Source organism: Salmo salar, chromosome ssa01 (assembly GCF_905237065.1).
Source record: "Salmo salar chromosome ssa01, Ssal_v3.1, whole genome shotgun sequence".
Lineage (NCBI taxonomy): Eukaryota > Metazoa > Chordata > Actinopteri > Salmoniformes > Salmonidae > Salmo > Salmo salar.
In genome coordinates, this window is record NC_059442.1 from 27554952 (window position 1) to 27576466 (window position 21515).

Here is a 21515-nt window from a genome sequence, read left to right on the forward strand (position 1 = left end):
TACAAGACTGTTGCGCAAAGAGGACAGGAGCGTGAGGGAGAGCGGCACTGACCTTACACCAGCAAACGTTGATGGAAAAGAAAAAAATGCAATGGAGAAAGTACATTTTGTCATGATGAACGAATGACGAGGGAAAACGGAAGATGTCAAGGGTGTGACACAACATTTGAAGGAAGAATAGAAAGACGACAGATTGAGTGAAAAGGGGTCTCAGATAAGATAAAGATAATTTTCAAGAATGATCTGGACTATTCTTGGAATGGACACCCGGATAGCACCCAGATGACACTAGCCCTATATTGACAAGATGGGTTTCCTCGGGGGAAAGGACTCATTGACCTCCTGAATGCAAAGAAAGAGAGGATAACATTTCATCAGGAATTTAGTCCAAATAATTGTCTTTTTCTGTTGCCCCTTTACCATACTTCCTTATATTTCATCAGTTTATTAGCTAAGCAAGGGCAGATAGAAATATGCATTTGGGTAAAGCACTTCTGTTTTTCCTCTTGTTGAACTGTGTGACCATGACTTTGTCACTATCCACTTGCACCACTGTGGACATAGACCACATAAAGAAAAAGAGAGTAGAGGCAATCCGAGGACAGATTCTCAGTAAACTTCGACTGACCAGCCCGCCGCAAACATTGGGTCCGAATCAGGTACCGTTTCAGGTGCTGGCGCTCTATAACAGTACGAAGGAGCTGATCGAGGAGTTGGGGAGAGACAGACAGCAAAGTTGTGGACAGGATAACACGGAGACTGAATATTACGCCAAAGAGATTTACAAGTTCAATATGATTAATGGACCACCAGAAAACAGTAAGTGCTGTTAATGTATCTATTTTACGCGTTTTACGCATGAAGGCCACTTTTCTATCCATGCGCTTTGTTCGTTTTGTGAAATCATGATCCTACCAACAGCTGATCGTGTTGCCACGGTGGCTTCTATTCACAGGAGGTTGGTGGTACCTTAATTGAGGAGGACAGGCTCGTGGTAATGGCTGGGGCGGAATAGGTGAAATGGTAGCAAATTAGGGATGATCCCATTTAGTCAACTGGTCGATTGTTTGCTCCACCGATATTTTTTTGGGTCGAGCAGTGGCATATATATATATATCTCTATCTCACACGAGACACCTGTCTGATTCACGCCTGTCTGAGTAGACTTATCCAAAGACAGAGGCTGTGGGGATTGCCCACCAGTATCACCAGATTACCATTTACCATTAATGACCATTTCGAATCTACAATGTTTGTTTGGTTACGGTCATTTTTGTTAATGCATTCAATATATTATAATTATAACAATCTTACGGTTGTCATTGTAGGAGTGGACACGTTGTTTGCAGAGTGCACAACCTAGGCTACACTTGTGGGGTAAACGTTTTGGTTTATTTCATTCCATTTATGAGTTGTCATTTTATTCATTGTCTTTTGTTTGTTACTCTCCTGTCAATCTTGAGTAAGGACACGCACCTGATTACGCAGCCTGCACACAAATGTAGGCTTATAAATGTGCCCATTTGGGGATCTGATACTAGGCTACTTTCCTGATGCTTTATTTCTGATTGTCTTAACTCACCATCATTGTGGAGCTTCTCAAAGTCATTTTTTTCTTCGCCTCAAAAGGCAAGTAAACGAAGCCTGTTTTTACATCCATTGATAATGACAATAGTTCCTCAACACAGCCTATTTGAAACATCTTTCCAGCTCTCTCCCTTTCAATTACCACTCAGCATGAAAGGGATCACGCTCTGGCCCGGTGGAAATATCATCAAAAAGGCCTACCTGATTACTTCTTATCCCTTGCGCAAATAGCCTACAGCTGTGTCTGTCTGGAGTTCACTGGCGCAGCAAACTCTTGAAGGCCCAGAATATTTTATACAATGTTGCAAGTTTGCTAGCACAAGCTTCTGGCTGGTCACAAACGTTTTGATACACTGTTTCAAGTTCCTTGCAGACAGGCAATGCATACGTGATTGATAGGATGTTTAGTTTTATCAGGATATTTTCTACCTGCGGGCTGCAATGTTTTTATTTGTTGGCTTTATGTAGGGTATTTTTTACATATTGGCAATGGCAATAGAAGTTACTTTAGATTTGTATCATTTTTATTTTGATATAATTTTGATTAACCACATTACATTGATTTTGAGATATAAAGACTATTATAAATGAAATGAAACTGTTCCACGAAAATCTGGCACCAGATCAGTAGAAATGGTACGATAACTTGGCACTCCAAATGGAAAAGGTTGCTGACCGCTGGTGTAGCCTCATACCGGCAACTTCAAGAGCTTAATGGCAGAATCTGCGAAGGCCAGCATCAGCGGGCAGTGGGAGGAGGAGGAGGGTCGGTTCGGGTTGGAACAGGTTTGTTCTTCTGGTTAAGCTATATCTTGATCTCTGGCTCCCTCTTTATTAATTTATGTGTCTTAATGTTCACAAATGCAGTGCTTAAAGCATCAGGAAAGTAGCCTACATATAGTTGATTTCATTCAAACATCTCATGCAGATGTAATATCAATCTCTGGTGGTTTTCCATATAAATAATTGAAACTAATAGAGGAGCATACCTCTCCAATAAATAAAAATGTAGTATGAAAGATCAGTATAGCCTAAAGCAACTTTTTCATTGAGAACTGAAGAAAACCCATATGTATTACTCCCCTTTTCAAAATGTCATTCTTCTGACTCCCCTGCAGAGTTAAGCCCCCTGTGTCCAGTTTGTCAGTGTGCAATGCAAGCAGTGTCTGTGATTTATTTTATGGCATTTATACAACTGCCATATGTTCCATTTCCAGCTGAACTGATCTATAAAAGCACCCGTAGATCTGCAGCATAGGCTAATACCTACTGTAAAAACGTGGAGACAACGTTAACAAATTGTACTAATGAAATAACGCACGAAATAACGCAAAAACACCCTTGCTCCGCCTACAGAGGAATTGACCGACATAACGTTAACGCACGGTCGCATCCCTGCGCAGTGGAAAGAGCGCGACAAACGGAGAGGGCAAAGCAAACAGTCTAATTGGCGTGAGCGCCATTCCTCCCTCATACCTCACATAAAAGCCATGGGAACTCCCAATAGCTGACCCAGCACACGACCGTCTGAGACATTCCATTGGAACACTTTCTTCAGGCACTCTAGCGATTTTAGCATCCCTTCAACCACTGCACCAATTACAGTTTTTTCCCAACTCCAGATATTATTTGTTCCCAAAACTTTTGGGATTCTAAGAGCATTGTTTTATCATGCATTGTGTTCACCTCACCACTGTTTTCTTTATTAGCACTATTTAGAAGTTCAAACGTAGCTAATTCAGCTGCAAATTGGCTTGTGCACTAGAACAAAATTGCCTTGCTCATCCTAGTAGTCATTTCCTGTATAAATAGACCACAATTGATTGTTCCAGTCTAATCGGAGTGAAGTTCATTGGACCATCTCCCTCTTTTGCAGTGTATTGTCTGGAGGGGAATTGTTTACTAAGTGGAAGACTTGGAGGTCTATTCACTGTTCAGATGCTGGATCATTGCATCATGTTACTTCTTTATAATCAACAGGTGTTTAAAGCTATTCAATGACATTGAACAGAGCTTCCTCTGGCAACAGCTCAAGCCCCCCGTGTCAAATCTGTTTCCTGAGTGCTTCTGACTCTCAAAATAGTCACTACTACAACCATCTTGGTCAGAGGTATCCAGAGGCCACAAAACAAACAGAGGTCTGGTGCGTGGGCTCTGGGCTGCATTATAGCCAGGAGCCCTAGTCACATCACTCTGTCATGACACTGTCATGATCAAAGTAAATAAACAGGGCATAGTGGCCACAGTTGTCACAAGGGCTGGCTCCAGGCATAAGTGACATAAGTGGTCGCTTAGGGCCCACGGCTGCTAGGGGGCCCCGACCAACTTTTATTTTATTTATTAAAAAAAAAAAAAAAATATATATATATATATATATATATATATATATATATATATATTAGTGACTCAGTCAGGGTCGGGTTCTCAACTAACAGTTGAGAGTTAATTTGATGCAAACACATCTCTGGTGGGATATATTGTTTTTAATGCAGATTTTTTAAATATTCTAAGATCTGCATAAAAACAATGTATCCCACCAGAGATGTGTTCCCATCAAATTGACTTTTTGCAGATAAAAGGCTGTGCGTGATGACGTAGTGCACATTAAAAAAATAACATCAAAAAGCGTGTGCCTCTCTGGTATTTTCACGTGCGCTCTAGCCAACAGAGCTTTCTGCACACTGCTGGCTAGAGTACACGTATAGCCTACATGATGAGATTATATTGACAAAAGAGTGAGATTATTTTTATTTTTCAAACGGCAGCCAAGCATTGATTATCAGGTCACCAGGATAAGACCCTAGATTTTTATTAGACAGGAGCATCAAGCTCATCACATTGCACTTTCACCACCCTGCGAAGTTCATCATAACTCTGTAGTTTAATAAACTGCATGCCTTCCCAACAAGTTGTAGTGGGAGGACCACACAACATGTCATGTCATCGCGTGACTCCAAGTTTACATCAATATGATGATGGTTCATTTTTATTTTACCTTTATTTAACTAGGCAAGTCAGTTAAGAACAAATTCTTATTTTCAATGACGGCCTAGGAACAGTGGGTTAAACTGCCTTGTTCAGGGCCAGAACAACAGATTTTTACCTTGTTAGCTCAGGGATTCAATCTTGTAACCTTTCGGTTACTAGTCCAACATTCTAACCACTAGGCTACCTGCCACCCTATTATATAAATATTTGCGCATAAAAGCGTTTCAACCAACATTTCTCGCATAATTCATTTTACAGACCCAAAAAGATCTCACCTTGTCTAGTGTATTTTGTTTTGACAACATTTGGAAAGTTTACTGAAAATGTTTCTGTTTCCATCGGGCCTGTCATTACATGTTTATCCGACATGTACTTTACTCACATAAAAAGGTTGGATGTAAATCTGGTTACTGAGAGTCACTCAATTAGCCATGTCACCTAATGATTTTTAGATTGGTAAATTAGTCTAGCCAGTTATCTAAACTTGTAGTCAGAGTGACTAACAATCAATCAATCAGGGCCCTCTGGAGGTCAGGGCCCCGGGCACATGCCCTGCATGCCCAGTCGGTATTCAGCCATGATTACAATATCATTAACATGGCATAACATGGCCCCCAACCTAATCTTGTTTAGGGCCCCCAAAGGCTAGAGCTGGCCCTGGTTGTCACTCATTGGCCATTGAACAAGACTAATTCCATTAATCTCGTACATTTACCTAAATGTAGCCTACAATGCACTTTTCTGTCCCTGTTGTTTTTTCTTTGTTTAATCCTGTTCTTTGTTCACATCCAGATTCACCCTCTAGAGTAGACTGTAAGGGAGGGAGGGAGAGTGTTGTCCCCTCAATAACAAGGCCTGCAGTGTTGATGAATAATCACCTTTCTCTTCCCTTCAATTTCCATTATGTAATTTTCATAAGAAGTAGGGCCTGTTTCAGTATCAGTGAGCGTAATGTCTATCACCACAGTAATACAGCAAGACATATTTTCATTCCATTTCCATAGTCTAATGGGTTTTACATACACTCTTTTTGGAAGGTGGGAATGTCTTGGATTATTGTCAGATTGGTGCTTTTTCACTCTTTTTATTACTCAGTTACAGGGCTGAGTGTAAGACGAAGAGACTTTTCCTCCCAGACTCATATGCTTTAATAACTAGAGTAATTTGCCAAAATACTCATGGTACCATTAGTTAGGTGTCTCTGAATATAAACAGTGTTTTCCAGTAAAGCTGTGGATAAGACAAGTGCAGATGGGAGCCATTTGGTGAACACTGGTAGAGGAGCCAAACTAACGCCACAAGGTCCAAGCTTCTCCATAATCCACAGCACCCAGTCCTAGGTTTGGTTTGGGTACTGAACTCCAGTTGTACTCACTCCTCCATATATATTAGCACTCATTCACTGTCTTTATGTTGACATTTGGCATAGTAAGTCTGTCCAAAGACTACCACTGAACCATCTAAGAATACCACGTATTGGCTCTCATTGCTGCAAATTAGGCGGAGCCAGGTTTATTTAGAAGAAAAGCATGCAGTGAGTGTTTTGGCATACGGCAGTCATTGATTCAGCATTGGGAGGGAAGAAGAAAGATGTGTGCCGGAGCTGAGAACAGCAGTGTTCCTGATATATGGAATTGTAGAAAGGTGACGTCATCCCAAGCAAACAGACTTCTCTGGTCCATTCCGAAAGACAGCCCCCCCCCCATCCCCCATCCTTGATCAAGTGGAAAAAAGCTGTCTTACTTCAGCAGAGAACTCCATCACATTATCTCATCTTAACAGTCAGCCACAGGGCTCCATGTGTAGAGACTTACTCAGGACAGGAGTACTGGAAATGTCTTGGTCTGAGGAATGGCTTGGTCTGAGGAATGGCTTGGTCCACACTAGAGTGTTGTTTAAATGACAGTAGCACAGACAGGTGATCATGGCAGGTATGTTTTTATTGATAATGACCATTCATTCATATGTAGTAATTTGTTTCGCAAAAGTGTGAATTGTAATTGGATTAGAATTTACTGCTCAAATTATAACGTTTATTCATCTGGAGATAGCTATATTATTTTATTGACATGTTAGATAAAGATAAAACTGTAAGTTGAAAAAATGCCATATGTGTGGCCTTCTGGATAAGCCAGATTAGTCTAATAACATTAGTTATTAGACATTAGAATACCAGCTTTTGCAGCGCCGTTGCCATTTTTTCACTGGTAAACGAGGTCCAGACTCCTCAGCAGCTGGCCAGCACCTGCTTTCTATGCTTCCCATTTCCTTTGTTTACCTTAACATAGCTTTGGCGAGACTGACATCACGGCCGGCCCTTTGGGCACTGGGAACATGCTGATTGCTGGGAGTGTTTGATGGGAGCTTCTGTGTGATGTCACCTACCAGGGCAGGGAGAGGAGAGGAGCTAGCATGGTGGGGCATCCCAGACACAGGAAGTAATGAGGTGAGGGCGGAGGGGGAAGGGGGCGGAGGGGGACCAGTGTCTGTCTAGGGTGGAAGCTTTATGAGAAGCTTTAGAACAGAGCTATTCTGTCCCTAGATGCTCCTGTGTGGAAGATTTCACTACTATTGTAACCCTCGCCTAAAATTCTTCTATTGACCAGGCAGGTTATTGATCTAGAACATGAATATCTGGTCAACTGCTCAACATTTTGACTACAAATACTCCGCTTTCAAGTTTCAAAGTTTATTCGCCACGTGCACAGGATACAACAGGTGTAAAACAGTACAGTGAAATTCTTACCTTGAGAGCTCTTTCCAAACAATGCAGTGATAATAACAATAATAATATAGATCATAATAAATATAGATAAAGATAATAATAATAATAATAATATAGATAATAATAGGAAATATCACAACAAATAAAAGCAAGAATAAAAACCTACGATGAGCGTTAAAGAACACCAGAATGGAAGTATATACAGGTCAGTGCCAGTACCTTATTCAATGTGCAGGGGTACTCCTCAGCCCCACAGTCCATGGAAGTCATTGCAGACACACTGCCACATAAGAGAAAGGTTACAAAAAGCAGGACCCCATTTTCAGTCCCTTCGGAAAAGTGGGAGAGGTATTTGTACCACTTCATATGAAATGCCATGAAAACCTTGTAATTACATAGTAGTTACCGTGTAGATACACAATTTTACATAGTGCTTAGTGTGCAATACCTGTTTGTGCCATTACACACAGGATTTATTACATGTATTATATTTGCAAACAAAGCCACATTTGGACAGCTTTCTTTCACCACAAAACTGACTATTTTCAGCATATTCACAATGAATCTCAAAAGAAAGGTTAACAACCTTGAGAAATGGGAAGGACTACAATATAATAAAAGTTTGTTGCATTGACAAATAAACTATTTTGAGGGGCCATAGAAGCTCTTTGGGACATGTTTTGGTTGCTTCAGATAAGGTTCAGGTCAAGATCCCGCTGATGTCAGCATGCTCACGCTGCTGGCCTTAGAACCAGATCTGATAATGGAGAGAAAAGAGACTGTAAATTAGTCTGCTGTGTATTTCACTCTAATTATGCTGGCAATCTCTTACACTCACAGCCATGGAACAAATTACCTTCAGACCCTTGGCAATAATAAGCCATAATGTGAAATCCACCTAAAACCATTGCAATGGGAAAAATGAGGTAATCCAAAAGGAAACCAAAGACTTGATTAGAATTTCAAATCTGCTCTTGAAGTGGGCCTTTCCACCTTCTGTGGGGGAGGCAGAGGGACAAGAGAGATGAGAGAGAGAGAGAGAAGGGGGGTAGTGAGACAGGCCAAGGGAGTACAGGGCTATTGAGCCCTTATAGATTGTGAGAAAGCACAGGACAGATATTTGACTAGGGGTGAAGAGTCTAAAGACTGAAAAGGTCACATATAAATAGGGGGACTTAAAAATAAAATAGTCCATGGAAATATGAGAGAATGGCTAAACCGCTGTGAAATAGGATTATGGATCATAGGGAGTTTAGGTAGATGTGTGAGCTCACAATGCATTATACAAAAACATCCTTCTCCATTGTTATAAACATATCTAGATTCATGTCAACCAAAGGTGCGATATCCTTGTTAACCATCACCAGTGAATCACAGGGTCTCTATTAAAGCTCAGGCTTGGGGTTATAAATTAGCAATGGCTTGGCTGTAAATGAGTGTTTCCACTTGGCTCGTAAAATGCTTGCCGTGTGCTTGTTTTGCTCAGCGCTGCATGCGCTCGGCCTGTTAAAATAATAAACGATTCAATGGTATTAGGGTTGGAAAAAAATAAAAGCTTCCTTGACTGGGCAGTGCAACAGGAAGTATTTCAGAAGGGGCCCATCGAGAAGTGTTCTGTGGCTGTTACTATAACTACTGTACTGTACTACTGTAGCTGGGTTCACGGTGTGCCTTACACAACCACACCACACAGGTTGACAGGACTGGTTCCCCTTCCAATTGATGGTTAAAATAACCTTAAGGTGTTTCTCTCAGTTATACAATCAGCCCCCCTGACAAACAGTCCACTGAAGGACTCTCTCCTTTACAAACAACACATTGATTGAGCTAGTGTTCTGTATCTACCTGCATGTGATTGCACATGTTGTGAGCTGAACTGAGCTAAACTGGTTGGTTGTTCTAGGGAACGCTAGGCTTCTGAACGAGCTCTGGAGCAGGAGGCAGGGAGGAGGAGCACACTGCCATCTCAGCCCAGCCTGTTCAGTTCCACCAACACATGGGACATTTGGTTTTCATTTCATGACTTCAACTTGTTGCTAACTCGGACTGCACAAAGCATAAACAGATGGCCCAAGGCTTCATTTTATTCACTGGCAATAGTTGGAGAATGGTTAAGTGTATTTTTTCTGTTTTAAAGGACATTCGTTTGGAATGTCGAACTATGAAATACAGAAGATATAGAGATAAACACAGCTTAGGCTGTGTACCAAGAGTGAAGACTTTTGTCATAATCCTGCTGTGTGGAAGCAGTGAGGATGGCATCATTAGAGTTGTGTTTTAAGGTGAGTCACTTTGTCTCTGTGTCCTGCCCTGCAGATGACCTTCCCTACTGCCCCAAGGGCATCACTTCCAAGGTATTCCGCTTCAACGTTTCCGCCATGGAGAAGAACTCCACCAACCTCTTCAGAGCCGAGTTCCGAGCCCTTCGTGTCCCCAACTCTAGTGCCAAGAGGAACGAGCAACGGATTGAGCTCTACCAGGTGTGTGAACGTAATAAAATGTCTCAATACACATGGGACAGTGAAGTCAGTCTACATGGAAAGAAGAAAACATTTATATCAGGGCCCCTAACTCCCCCTGTCTTTAAGTGATTATCATTATTCCATGTGCCTCAAGTCAAGTACATTTGCACACAATTCAGAGCGTGCTACAGCAGACTCTGAGAAACTCTAGATTACCATTTTGCAATCGCTCCTTTCACAGCTGTCAATCTCAGAGCTTTTGTCCAACCACCCTTTTTTTCAGTTAGATGTTTTCAACAAGAGATTCAGACATCTGCACCTGTATTTGTATATTTTAGGAGGTGTGTATGTGTTTCTGAGTGGTGTGTGTGTGTGTGTGTCCGTGGATTGTATGTGGGTGGGGTGGATGGGATGTATTTTTGTTTCCTCATTAATCTCCCGTGAGAGACTGGGAGCTATGATCAGGTTCCAACATTTCCTGCCAGGGAGACGAGCGTCTCCAGCCTGCATACCGCCTCGGAGGCAGGCTACTCTCTGGCCAGGGCCAAGCTCAGCTCAGACTGGCTGTCAGGTCCCCAGATTGTTTCCAGGAGCCCAGAGGAGATAGAGGCAGGGTCAGCCGCTGCACTGGGGGAGTAAATAGAGCTGCTCGCCCCCACACATTAGTCGGGAGCTGATTGGCAGGCCCTGGTGCTGGCCGTGCTCTCTTGCTGGGTCCCCTGTTCCCACAGGAAACCGGATTAGAAACTGACAATGTTCAGGAACCTGTTTATCTAGCCTGCTGTGGTGCTGAGCCCCCCACTTCACTGGCCTCTTTCTGGAGATAACACTTATCGTTCACAGAAAGCTTAGGCGTTATTTAAAGTGTGGATCCCTAAATCCTATGCCTTAGGGCTGGATTCAATCCGTATCGCGAAAGATCGCCGCTTAAAATGTAAAAGTAATTTCCAATTGAACGGACATATGTAGTGTTTACCGTTTTTTTAAATTACTATTATTATTTATTTATTTATTATCAAGGGGTGCTGCAGCACTCTCAGCACCCCTACTTCCCATGGCTATGTTGCATTTACATTTCAATCTAGCTATAACGCGGATCTTTCGCGATACTTCGGCGATATGGATTGAATCCAGACCTTAGTCCGGCAATTGGAGACAAAGTATACGTCCATGCTGGTATACAGCACATAATCAGAGACACTCAGAGATCTGAAACAATGGCGGCTCTAGCAACATTTGCAGTGCCTCATCCTGACTAGACCAGTGTTAGGAAACCAAAAATGTTGAGAGCCCAATTTAAGTTTGAAGTGCAAATGGAGGGACAGCCAGGTTCTTCATTGGCAGTAGGGCTACACACAGGCATTAACTTGCAAAATGGGGATATCAACACAGGGAGTCACATTTTCCATGAGGAGAAGACGTTTGGCCCAGGGCATCCTAGAGCGTCTGGCTCAGACAGCGCTGGCTGGGTTGCCGTCTGGTGTGTGTGGGTGTGTGTGGGAGAGAGAGTATATGCAGCTGGGTCACTCTCTTACCTCTGGCTGGCAGATCCTGCGGCCAGACGACCACATAGCTAAGCAGCGCTACATCGGGGGCAAGAACGTCCTGACCAAAGGAACGCCAGAGTGGGTCTCCTTCGATGTCACAGACACAGTCAGGGAATGGCTTATGTACCGAGGTGAGTGGGCCAAAGCCCTAATGTTCCCGGTCTCATACCATGTGTTGCATATCAAAGCACGAGCCAAAAGGTATTTGGAAACTCAATTTCATTTGGACAAAGGAAAATGGTCTCAAGGAAAATACCACTTCCTCATATTGCCTTGCTCTCTTCTTCCCCTCAGAGACCAACCTGGGCCTGGAGATCAGTGTGCACTGCCCCTGCCACACCTTCAACACCAACGGTGACATTATTGAAAACGTCAATGAGGTGCTACAAGTCAAGTTCAAAGGTAAAATGATATGAGGTGCTGCATTTAAGAAACCAACCATTTGATTCCTCCTTTTTGGCTTTTCCACTGCTCAACACAGCCCCTCTTTCTATCCATATGAGCTCTGATTTAGAAAAAGACCAGTGAACATGGGCCTCAATGGTTGATACTTATATGGCTTTCTTTTGTGAAGATGATGGTTTTCCTCTCAGAGAGAGAATGAGGTGAGAGAAAGGGAGTGAGAAAGGCAGAGAGAGAGAGAAAGGAAAAAAGATGAGACAAAAGGACTAGAGAGGAAAGAAAGAGGAGAGAAAGAGGGAGAGAGCGACAGATCATGGGAATACAATTGGTCTGGTATCTCACTTAGCATTGGGGCCTCCGGGTCCCTGGTCCTGGGAATGCTCCCCTGACTGGCTTGGCCACAAAGAATGTGCTACCACGGCACTCAGACGCTTGGCCCCGAATTAAAGAGGGGCTCCAAATCCACCGGCAAGGTCTCTCCTGAGATCTCTACTGCTTTTGCTATCAGGGGCAGATTGGATGAGCAGACACTAACCCAGGGGGACGACAGAGGGATCAGCTCTGACTGGTGGACGAGGAAGAGTGAGAGCAGAGAGAGGAGGAGGAGTGGGGCTGAGTAGGTGATGCCTAAAGTCCAGCCTCTTACCAGTGGAGACAATGCTTTTAAGACATTACAGAAAGTACTATGACAAAAACAGCAGTGGTGAATTCTAATTCTGTATAACTGACTCAGACATACCCCATTCCTGAGCTGAGGGGCAGGGTTCTCAAATCAAATCAAATGTTATTAGTCACATGCGCCGAATACAACAGGTGTAGACCTTACAGTGAAATTCTTACTTACGCGCCCCTAGCTAACAATGCAGTTTAAAAAATCACATAAGAATAAGAAATAAAAGTAACAAGTAATTAAAGAGCAGCAGTAAAATAACAATAGCGAGACTATATACGGGGGGTACTGGTACAGAGTCAATGTGCGGGGGCACCGGTTAGTTGAGATAATATGTACATGTAGGTAGAGTTATTAAAGTGACTATGCATAGATGATGACAGAGAGTAGCAACGGAGTAAAAGAGAGAGGGGGGGGGCAATGCAAATAGTCTGGGTAGCCATTTGATTAGGTGTTCAGGAGTTGCATGGCTTGTGGGTAGAAGCTGTTTAGAAGCCTCTTGGACTTAGACTTGGTGCTCCGGTACCGCTTGCCGTACGGTAGCAGAGAAAAGTGTATTACTAGGGTGGCTAGAGTCTTTGACAATTTTTAGGGCCTTCCTCTGACACCGCCTGGTATAGAGTTCCTGGATAGCAGGAAGCTTGGCCCCAGTGATGTACTGGGCCGTTTGCACTACCCTCTGTAGTGCCTTACGGTCGGAGGCCGAGCAGTTGCCATACCAGGCAGTGATGCAACCAGTCAGGATGCTCTCGATGGTGCAGCTGTAGAACCTTTTGAGGATCTGAAGACACATGCCAAATCTTTGCAGTCTCCAGAGGAGGAATAGGTTTTATCTTGCCCTCTTCACGACTGTCTTGATGGGATTGGACCATGTTAGTTTGTTGGTGAAGTGGACACCAAGGAACTTGAAGCTCTCAACCTGCTCCACTGCAGCCCCATCGATGAGAATGGGAGCATGCTTGGTCCTCTTTTTCCTGTAGTCCACAATCATCTCCTTTGTCTTGATCACGTTGAGGGACAGGTTGTTGTCCTGGCACCACAGGGCCAGGTCTCTGACCTCTTCCCTATAGGCTGTCTCGTCATTGTCTGTGATCAGGCCTACCACTGTAGTCGGCAAACTGAATGATGATGTTCGAGTTGTGCCTGGCCGTGCAGTCATAACAGGGAGTACAGGAGGGGACTGAGCACGCACCCCTGAGGGGCTTGTGTTGAGGACCAGCGTGGCGGATGTGTTACCACCTGGGGGCGGCCCATCAGGAAGTCCAAGATCCAGTTGCAGAGGCAGGTGTTTAGTCCCAGAGTCCTTAGCTTATTGATGAGCTTTGAGGGCACTATGGTGTTGAACGCTGAGCTGTAGTCAATGAATAGCATTTTCACATAGGTGTTCCTTTTGTCCAGGTGGGAAAGGGCAGTGTGGAGTGCAATAGAGATTGCATCATCTGTGGATCTGTTGGGGCGGTATGCAAATTGGAGTGGGTCTAGGGTTTCTGGGATAACGGTGTTGATGTGAGCCATGACCAGCCTTTCAACACACTTCATGGCTACAGACGTGAGTGATACGGGTCGGTAGTAATTTAGGCAGGTTACCTTAGTGTTCTTGGGCACAGGCACTATGGTGGTCTGCTTAAAACATGTTGGTATTACAGACTCAGACAGGGAGAGATTGAAAATGTCAGTGAAGACACTTGCCAGTTGGTCAGCGCATGCTCGCAGTACACGTCTTGGTAATCCGTCTGGTCCTGCGGCCTTTTGAATGTTGACCTGTTTAAAGGTCTTACTCACATTGGCTACGGAGAGCGTGATCACACAGTCTTCCGGTACAGCTGGTGCGCTCACGCATGTTTCAGTGTTATTTGCCTCGACGCGAGCATAGAAGTACTTTAGCTCGTCTGGTAGGCTCGTGTCACCGGGCAGCTCTCGGCTGTGCTTCCCTTTGTAGTCTGTAATGGCGTGCAAGCCCTGCCACATCCGACGAGCATCAGATCCGGTCTAGTACGATTCAATCTTAGTCCTGTATTGACGCTTTGCCTATTTGATGGTTCGTCGGAGGGCATAGAGGGATTTCTTATACGCTTCCGGGTTAGAGTCCCGCTCCTTGAAAGCGGCAGCTCTAGCCTTTAGCTCAGTGCGGATGTTGCCTGTAATCCATGGCTTCTGGTTGTGGTATGTACATACGGTCACTGTGGGGACGACATCATCGATGCACTTATTGATGAAGCCAATGACTGATGTGGTGTTCTCCTCAATGCCATCGGAGGATTCCCGGAACATATTCCAGTCTGTGCTAGCAAAACATTTCTGTTGAAATACTTGGGTCTACATTTGAATTGACCTGAACTTTGTTTTCTAATGGACTAGGACTGCACTTCAGCTTGATTTACCAAATCTATGCCTTTTTTTTCCTATGGAATGGTCTTGGTCTACGTAGTTTCATCCGCTAATGACACCTCTGTACTAACGCCTGATGTCCCTGTGTCTTCCTCCTGTAGGTGTGGAGGGTGACTACGATGAGAGCCGCTGGGACCTGGGCAGACTGAAGAAGCAGAAGGAGCAGCTCTTCCCTCATCTCATCCTCATGATGCTGCCCCCTCATAGGATAGACACCCAGTCCTCATCCCGCAGACGCAAGAGAGCCCTGGACACCAACTACTGCTTCTCGTTCGTAACTAACCACCTCACTCTTCTTATTCAATCACTAAGTTGCTGTGCAAAGTCAACCTGTGAAATCATAGCTCAAAAAAACAACGATTTGAGTGCATGTCATATATTTAGATGAAAACTTACTGCAGGATGAGTAGCCACATTTTTGTGCAATAGATAAATAGCCCCTGGTTACTCCTGTAAGCAACATAGTAGGTCAAGTTGGATCTCAAATGGTAATGGTGGCTTCTCTCGTTTGTAATTCACTTGGCAGAGGAGCGTAGGAATAAGCTGGTTAATTTGCCGTCAGATAGCATGGCAGAGGCATTAGCAACCTGATACAAGTCAAGATTTGTCCCTGTACGACAGCTACCTCCCTCCCCTCTCTTACATGCGGTCCCCTCTTCTCCACTCTGGAATCTCTCTGTCAGTCTCACTGACAACAGTAAGACACCTGGGCTGCCTCCAAGAGGGAAATGAGGACACACACATCTGTGGAATTTGTGGTCTTCTTAGGGCTCAGTCAGACTGCATGCATGTAGTGAAATGTACACAACCTAGAAATAAAGCATTTCTCCTTCAGGTGAAGTATTTCATTGCTTCATAAAGATCTCTCTCTCCTGCCTACTGTAGTAACTATGAGGAGAACTGCTGTGTACGACCCCTCTACATTGACTTCCGCCAGCACCTGGGCTGGAGGTGGATCCACGAGCCTAAGGGATACTACGCTAACTTCTGCTCCGGGCCCTGCCCTTACTTAAGGAGCGCAGACACCACACACAGCTCGGTGAGACACGGCTTGTACACCAGTAATGCACTCATTACCCTGTGTTAAGTATTATTACCACTAAATGACACAATGGAATGCAGGCACTTACAAACATGTACTGTATGTTGGCACACCTAAACAGACAACACCCACCTACACACTCTCACAATCTGATAGCCTGAGGTTTCCCAGGCCAATATGAACAAATACCAACCCATCATCACATTGCTTAGTATTAAGGCTCTATTCAATCAGATCTGCTTTAGCTGACATCCGCATAACGGTTGTTTTGGTGTTGTCGGAGGTGGAACTGTGTTAGTGCTGTCAAATCCACAAGTGGCTCCAGGCATTATACCTAAAGTGGACATTACAATTGGCTGCACGGAGTCGAAATCTGAATTTTTTTCATTGAATGATTTAATTATTTCTATATAGCCTACACTTTTTCATTCTGAACTTCTAATGCGAGTGTGACGGGTGTGGCTTTGTAACAATGATCAAGAGCAGCTGCTCACCAATTTGAAAGCGCCAACTCTGTTACACCTCCGACACCGCCAAAACAGCAGCTATGCGGGTGTCGCCTATCGCCAGTTAACGCTTGATCTGATTGAAGGTCTAACTTCAAAATCAAACTTGTTTTTCATCCAAATGAAATGAAAGGGAATAACAATTATTTTTGTAGTGATTGTACCTGGCCTGACGTCCCCTCCCTTCCTCCATCCCTCCGTAGATGCTGAGTCTGTACAACACCCTGAACCCTGAGGCGTCTGCCTCTCCCTGCTGTGTGCCTCAGGACCTGGAGCCCCTCACCATCCTCTACTATGTGGGCCGCACCCCCAAGGTGGAGCAGCTCTCCAACATGATCGTCAAGTCCTGCAAGTGTAGCTAAAGGCCCCGGGCCCAGCACACTGGGATCTGACAGGGCCACACACGGCACTACACCGAGGGAGGGGAAGCGGAGGGTGGCATGCTGTCTGTCCCACCACCAAGAGTACACCTGTCCACCCTCAACACTCTCCCCCCTCCTTAGTCGAGCCCACAGAGGCCCTGCAGAGAGAGACGCAGCCCACCACTCTACCCACAATTCCCAGGCTGTGTGCCCAAATTACTTTCAAACATCACTCCAGACCCAGCAATCTCAACAGAACTTTTTTATTGGCCTTTTACAACAACAACAACAATTATTCTCAATGTCAAGTGTTTTCCCTTATTTTTTTTGTCAATATTTCAGCCTTCTGAACTGCCTTTAGCTTTGTGCCATATGACCACGGGCATTCAAAGCCAACCTCTGTCTGCTCAGAGGAAAAGAACAGACGAAAGCTGTTCTAGCCATGACCACTGCCTACTCAAGGACATATAGTAGTTGCAGTCAAAAAGAGAGACCCACTGAGAACCTGGATTTACAGTGCAAATTAATCAAAGGGGCTAAAGCAAAAGCTCTGTCAGGCTTTTGTTTCCTAAAGAGAACCATCCTTTTTAATGGAGGGCTGACACAAAGCCTTGACGCACAGGACAAACAGACTGTCCATGCTGGAAACTAGCGCAGCGTGCACCATATCTCCCTACACTGGTTAATCTAGGACAGATGCTGATGGACTCTAATAATCTTAGGAAAAATACAAAATGCTGGAAAACAACCTTTATTCAACAAAGTATCTTTATGGTTATGTTTACCTCTGTTATGCAACAGAATCATGTTTTCTGGATTTTCTTTTCTTAAATGAAGCTGACTTTTCTGTTGTACAAGACAATGTATGTCACTAGGTGAACACTTCACTAGATCAAACTGTAAAAGTTTTTATTGCTATTACTCTTAAACACTTTTTTTTAAATTAAAAATGGTCTTGGAAGAACAGATGTATATATTTTTTTCAAAATCTTTAGATAATTTATACTGATACCCACAAATGATGATTATGTATTTACGCCCAGCTCAACAGCTATCCATATTGAGATCCTAGTGACAAAGAGCTAGATTCAATCAGATCCTCTTTAGCCAAAATCCGCATAGATGATGTTTTGACGTGTCGGAGGTGGAACTACGTTAGAGCGCTCAAATACACAACGGCTCCCGTAATTATACCTAAAGTGGACATTGCCATTGGCTGCACGGAGTCGCATTGAAATGATTCCCATGCAGCCTAGTTTACAAGTTCAAACACTGGAATGTGAGATGTAGTCTACACCTCGATTAGGCTGATTTGAAAATCATTAAACAAAATTAGGATTTCTATTTGAACGTCACTATTTCTATATAGCCTACACTTTCTCATTCTGAACTTCTAACGCGAGTGGGACGGGTTTGGCTTTCTGACAATCACCACAAGAGCAGCTGCTCACCGATTTGACAGCTCAATGCAGTTTCACCTCCGAGCCTGCCAAAACATCAGCTATGATGGTGTCGGCTATCGCCAGTTAACGCTGGATCTGATTGAACTAGGCCCTAGTTCACTTTCAGAGGTGCAGGAAACTGATTTGATTGACAACCTTCTTTAAATAAAAAATAAATATATATACACACACACACACACACACACAATGCAACCATTTACAGTACATATAGACGACACTGGCATAATAAACATATTGCTACTGATATTAATGGTCTTGCTTGCAAATGGTCACTGATGGTTCCCACACTGTTTGGTCCTCACAATACAGCAGTTGGGGAGACACATGCAAAACGCTATTAATATCCTACTAACTTTGTATTCCCTTTCAATAATACATGACCCAACCCACTGCTGCATATGTTCTTCCCCAGTTTGTACTCGAGATAACAGCATGCTGGCATACACTCTTAGAAAAAAGGGTTCTTCGGTTGTCCCCATAGCAGAACCCTTTTTGGGTTCCAGGTAGAACCCTCTGTGGAAAGGAGGGTTGAGTACATTTACTACACAAAAGATGGCATTGCATAGGTAGGCCCCTTCATCACCATGCTCTGAGCACAGGGTCCATGAGACAGACATTCAATAGCTTTTTCCCTCAGGTTGTAAAAGAGCACACACACTACAAACGGACACCATTGTCATTGCATTACAGTCCGAAACGACTGACTGCAAGGTATTGTGTAACATACAATTGAGTTAAAGCCAGATAAAAACATTACTGTGCAGGTCTAACAGTATACTGCACATTACTAAGCCAGAGCGCACAAAGAATGGCAGTATAACAGGTGTACACCTCGTTACAGTTCATAGTGGGAAAAGTCTGGTATATACTGTTACTGTAGAGTCTAGACAAACAAGGGAGTGCCAACATGAGAACTGGAAAGGCAACAATACAACTCATTCAAGTGTCCTGCTAGCCAATGTAACAAGTCTTCATGAAAAGAGAGGAATCCCTTCAGTATACATAAACAATGACCAAAAATAACTGGATTGGCAACTGTTTGTGATACTCTGATAAATTCATTCATGAGGGAATGGTTGGTTCCCAAGCACAACATCAAGCCTGCCTCACCAGACAACACTTCCTTTACTTGCTCATTTCTCAGTAAAACAAGATCATTGAGACAATCTCTAAAATATTGGTCAATTGCAGTTTCTCTTGTACCCAAACTTCCATACACCGCAAACATGTCTTTAAAATGAGACAGAAGGGGGTGATAAAGCACATCTCTCTGGCTGTACAGTAATTGCTATAATGTATTAAGACTATACTGTGAGCTCCAGTGATAGTGTCCATGGGGCCTCTGGTGGGAACCAGCTGTTGCTGGGTGTCTGTCACTTAAGTCTTTCCATGGCATAGACAGACAGACAGCATGGGGAGAATGAGGGATGACAACTGCTGCGATAGGGTTATGGAGTTGGGGCTGGGGGGGTGGGGTGATACAGAAAGCCACTGGAAAGTCTTGGCCTGTGCAACAGATCCCGACCTGCGTCAGGCCCAGGGATTCCTGAAAGGGCAGGCTATCCTCTTGCATGTCTCCTTCATATAGAAACAGTAACAGGGCCTGGTGTGATGTCAGACATACAGTCACAGCAGTGGGATCCTTAAGTTGTTTCCTACCCAGCATGCACCTGTGGTCACATGCAGCGACACCTCTGTCGGCAAGATGGTGTGCCATAGCTCCCGTCCTTTCTCTGGTTATCTCGCTGTCATCTGAGCTTGGACCCCTGTCCCTGAAACAGTTTGCTGTACCCAGAAAGACCTGCAGAGGAAAGAAGATAACTAAGATGAATAAAATAACTACATTGGGGTGAACATCGAATCTTGTGCTTTCAAGGCCGAATCTTCAGTGTGCAGTACTACTGTGGGAGCAGGTCAGGGCAGAAGCTGGGGAAGAAAGTACTCCATAGTGCTGACTGGTGTATCTTACACAAAAGAGCATTTAGAGTCAATGCCAAATACAAATAGTGTGAGGAGTTGAGCCAAACTTAAAAGTTCTATATGGAATTTATTTTGCTAATGGTTGCAAAATTATGCTAGATCAGGGGTTTTCAAACTGGGGGTCTGCGGAGGTAGTCCAAGGGGTCTGCAATTTTTTGTATTATTATCTTTTGGGAAAAGACGTTTCGGTGGTATTTTTATGTGAAAAATAAGAATTTTATGAATATCGCCAGCTGCAACAGAATACCATCATGGAAATACTTTTTATGTCCCTGCGTCCAGTATGAAGGAAGTCAGAGGTAGTTTCACGTGCATATGCTAACTAGCGTTATCGTAATAACTGCCAGCAGCATACAACCCTGCATCCCACTGCTGGCTTGCCTCAAGTTAAGCAGGGTTGGTCCTGGATGGGAGACCAGATGCTGCTGGAAGTAGTGTTGGAGTGCCAGTAGGAGGCACTCTTTCCTCTGGTCTAAACAATATCCCAATGCCCCAGGGCAGTGATTGAGGTCATTGCCCTGTGCAGGGTGCCGTCTTTCAGATGGGATGTTAAACGGGTGCCCTGACTCTGTGGTAACTAAAGATCCCATGGCACTTGTCGTAAGAGTAGGGGTGCTAACCCTGGTGTCCTGGCTAAATTTCCAATCTGACCCTCATACCATCATGGCTTAATCACTTAATCATCCCCAGCTTCCAATTGGCTCATTCATCCTCTCCCCTGTAACTATTCCCCAGGTTGTTGATGTAAATGAGAATGTGTTCCCAGTCAACTTACTGGTTTAAATAAAAAAAAAAAAACTGGAAGTCTACAGGAACAGTTTGTACGCTGGTTGGAGTCATTAAAACTCATTTTTCAACCACTCCACAAAGTCGGTTAGGACATCTACTTTGTGCATGACACAAGTCATTTTTCCAACAATTGTTTACAGACAGATTATTTCACTGTATCACAATTCCAGTGGGTCAGAAGTTTACATACACTCAGTTGACTGTGCCTTTAAACAGCTTGGAAAATTCCAGAAAATTATGTCATGGCTTTACAAGCTTCTGATAGGCTAATTGACATAATTTGAGTCAATTGGAGGTGTACCTGTGGATATATTTCAAGGCCTAGCTTCAAACTCAGTGCCTCTTTGCTTCACATCATGGGAAAATCAAAAGAAATCAGCCAAGACCTCAAAAAAAATTGTAGACCTCCACAAGTCTGCTTCATCCTTGGGAGCAATTTCCAAACGCCTGAAGGTACCATGTTCATCTTTCTGAACAATAGTACGCAAGTATAAACACCATGGGACCACGCAGCCGTCATACAGCTCAGGAAGGAGACGTGTTCTGTCTCCTACAGATTAATGTATTTGGTGCGAAAAGTACAAATCAATCCCAGAACAGCAGC

At 43.8% G+C, this 21515-nt stretch overlaps 2 protein-coding genes across 2 annotated transcripts in view; one reads left to right on the forward strand and one right to left on the reverse strand.

Moving 5' to 3' along the window:
* LOC106590795 (transforming growth factor beta-3 proprotein) lies at window positions 1–17643 on the forward strand. The gene is made up of 7 exons (XM_014181986.2): window positions 1–819; window positions 9617–9780; window positions 11311–11440; window positions 11604–11711; window positions 14871–15039; window positions 15655–15808; window positions 16521–17643. The coding sequence occupies exons 1-7, from the start codon at window positions 474–476 to the stop codon at window positions 16677–16679; spliced, it is 1230 nt and encodes a 409-aa protein (XP_014037461.1). The 5' UTR covers window positions 1–473; the 3' UTR covers window positions 16680–17643.
* Window positions 16927–21515, reverse strand: part of ttll5 (tubulin tyrosine ligase-like family, member 5) — an 88646-nt gene continuing 84057 nt past the window's right edge. The window contains exon 34 of the mRNA XM_045693911.1: window positions 16927–19943. Coding sequence (XP_045549867.1) covers window positions 19891–19943 — 53 coding nt within the window. The 3' untranslated portion in view covers window positions 16927–19890. The remainder of the gene's footprint in view (window positions 19944–21515) is intronic.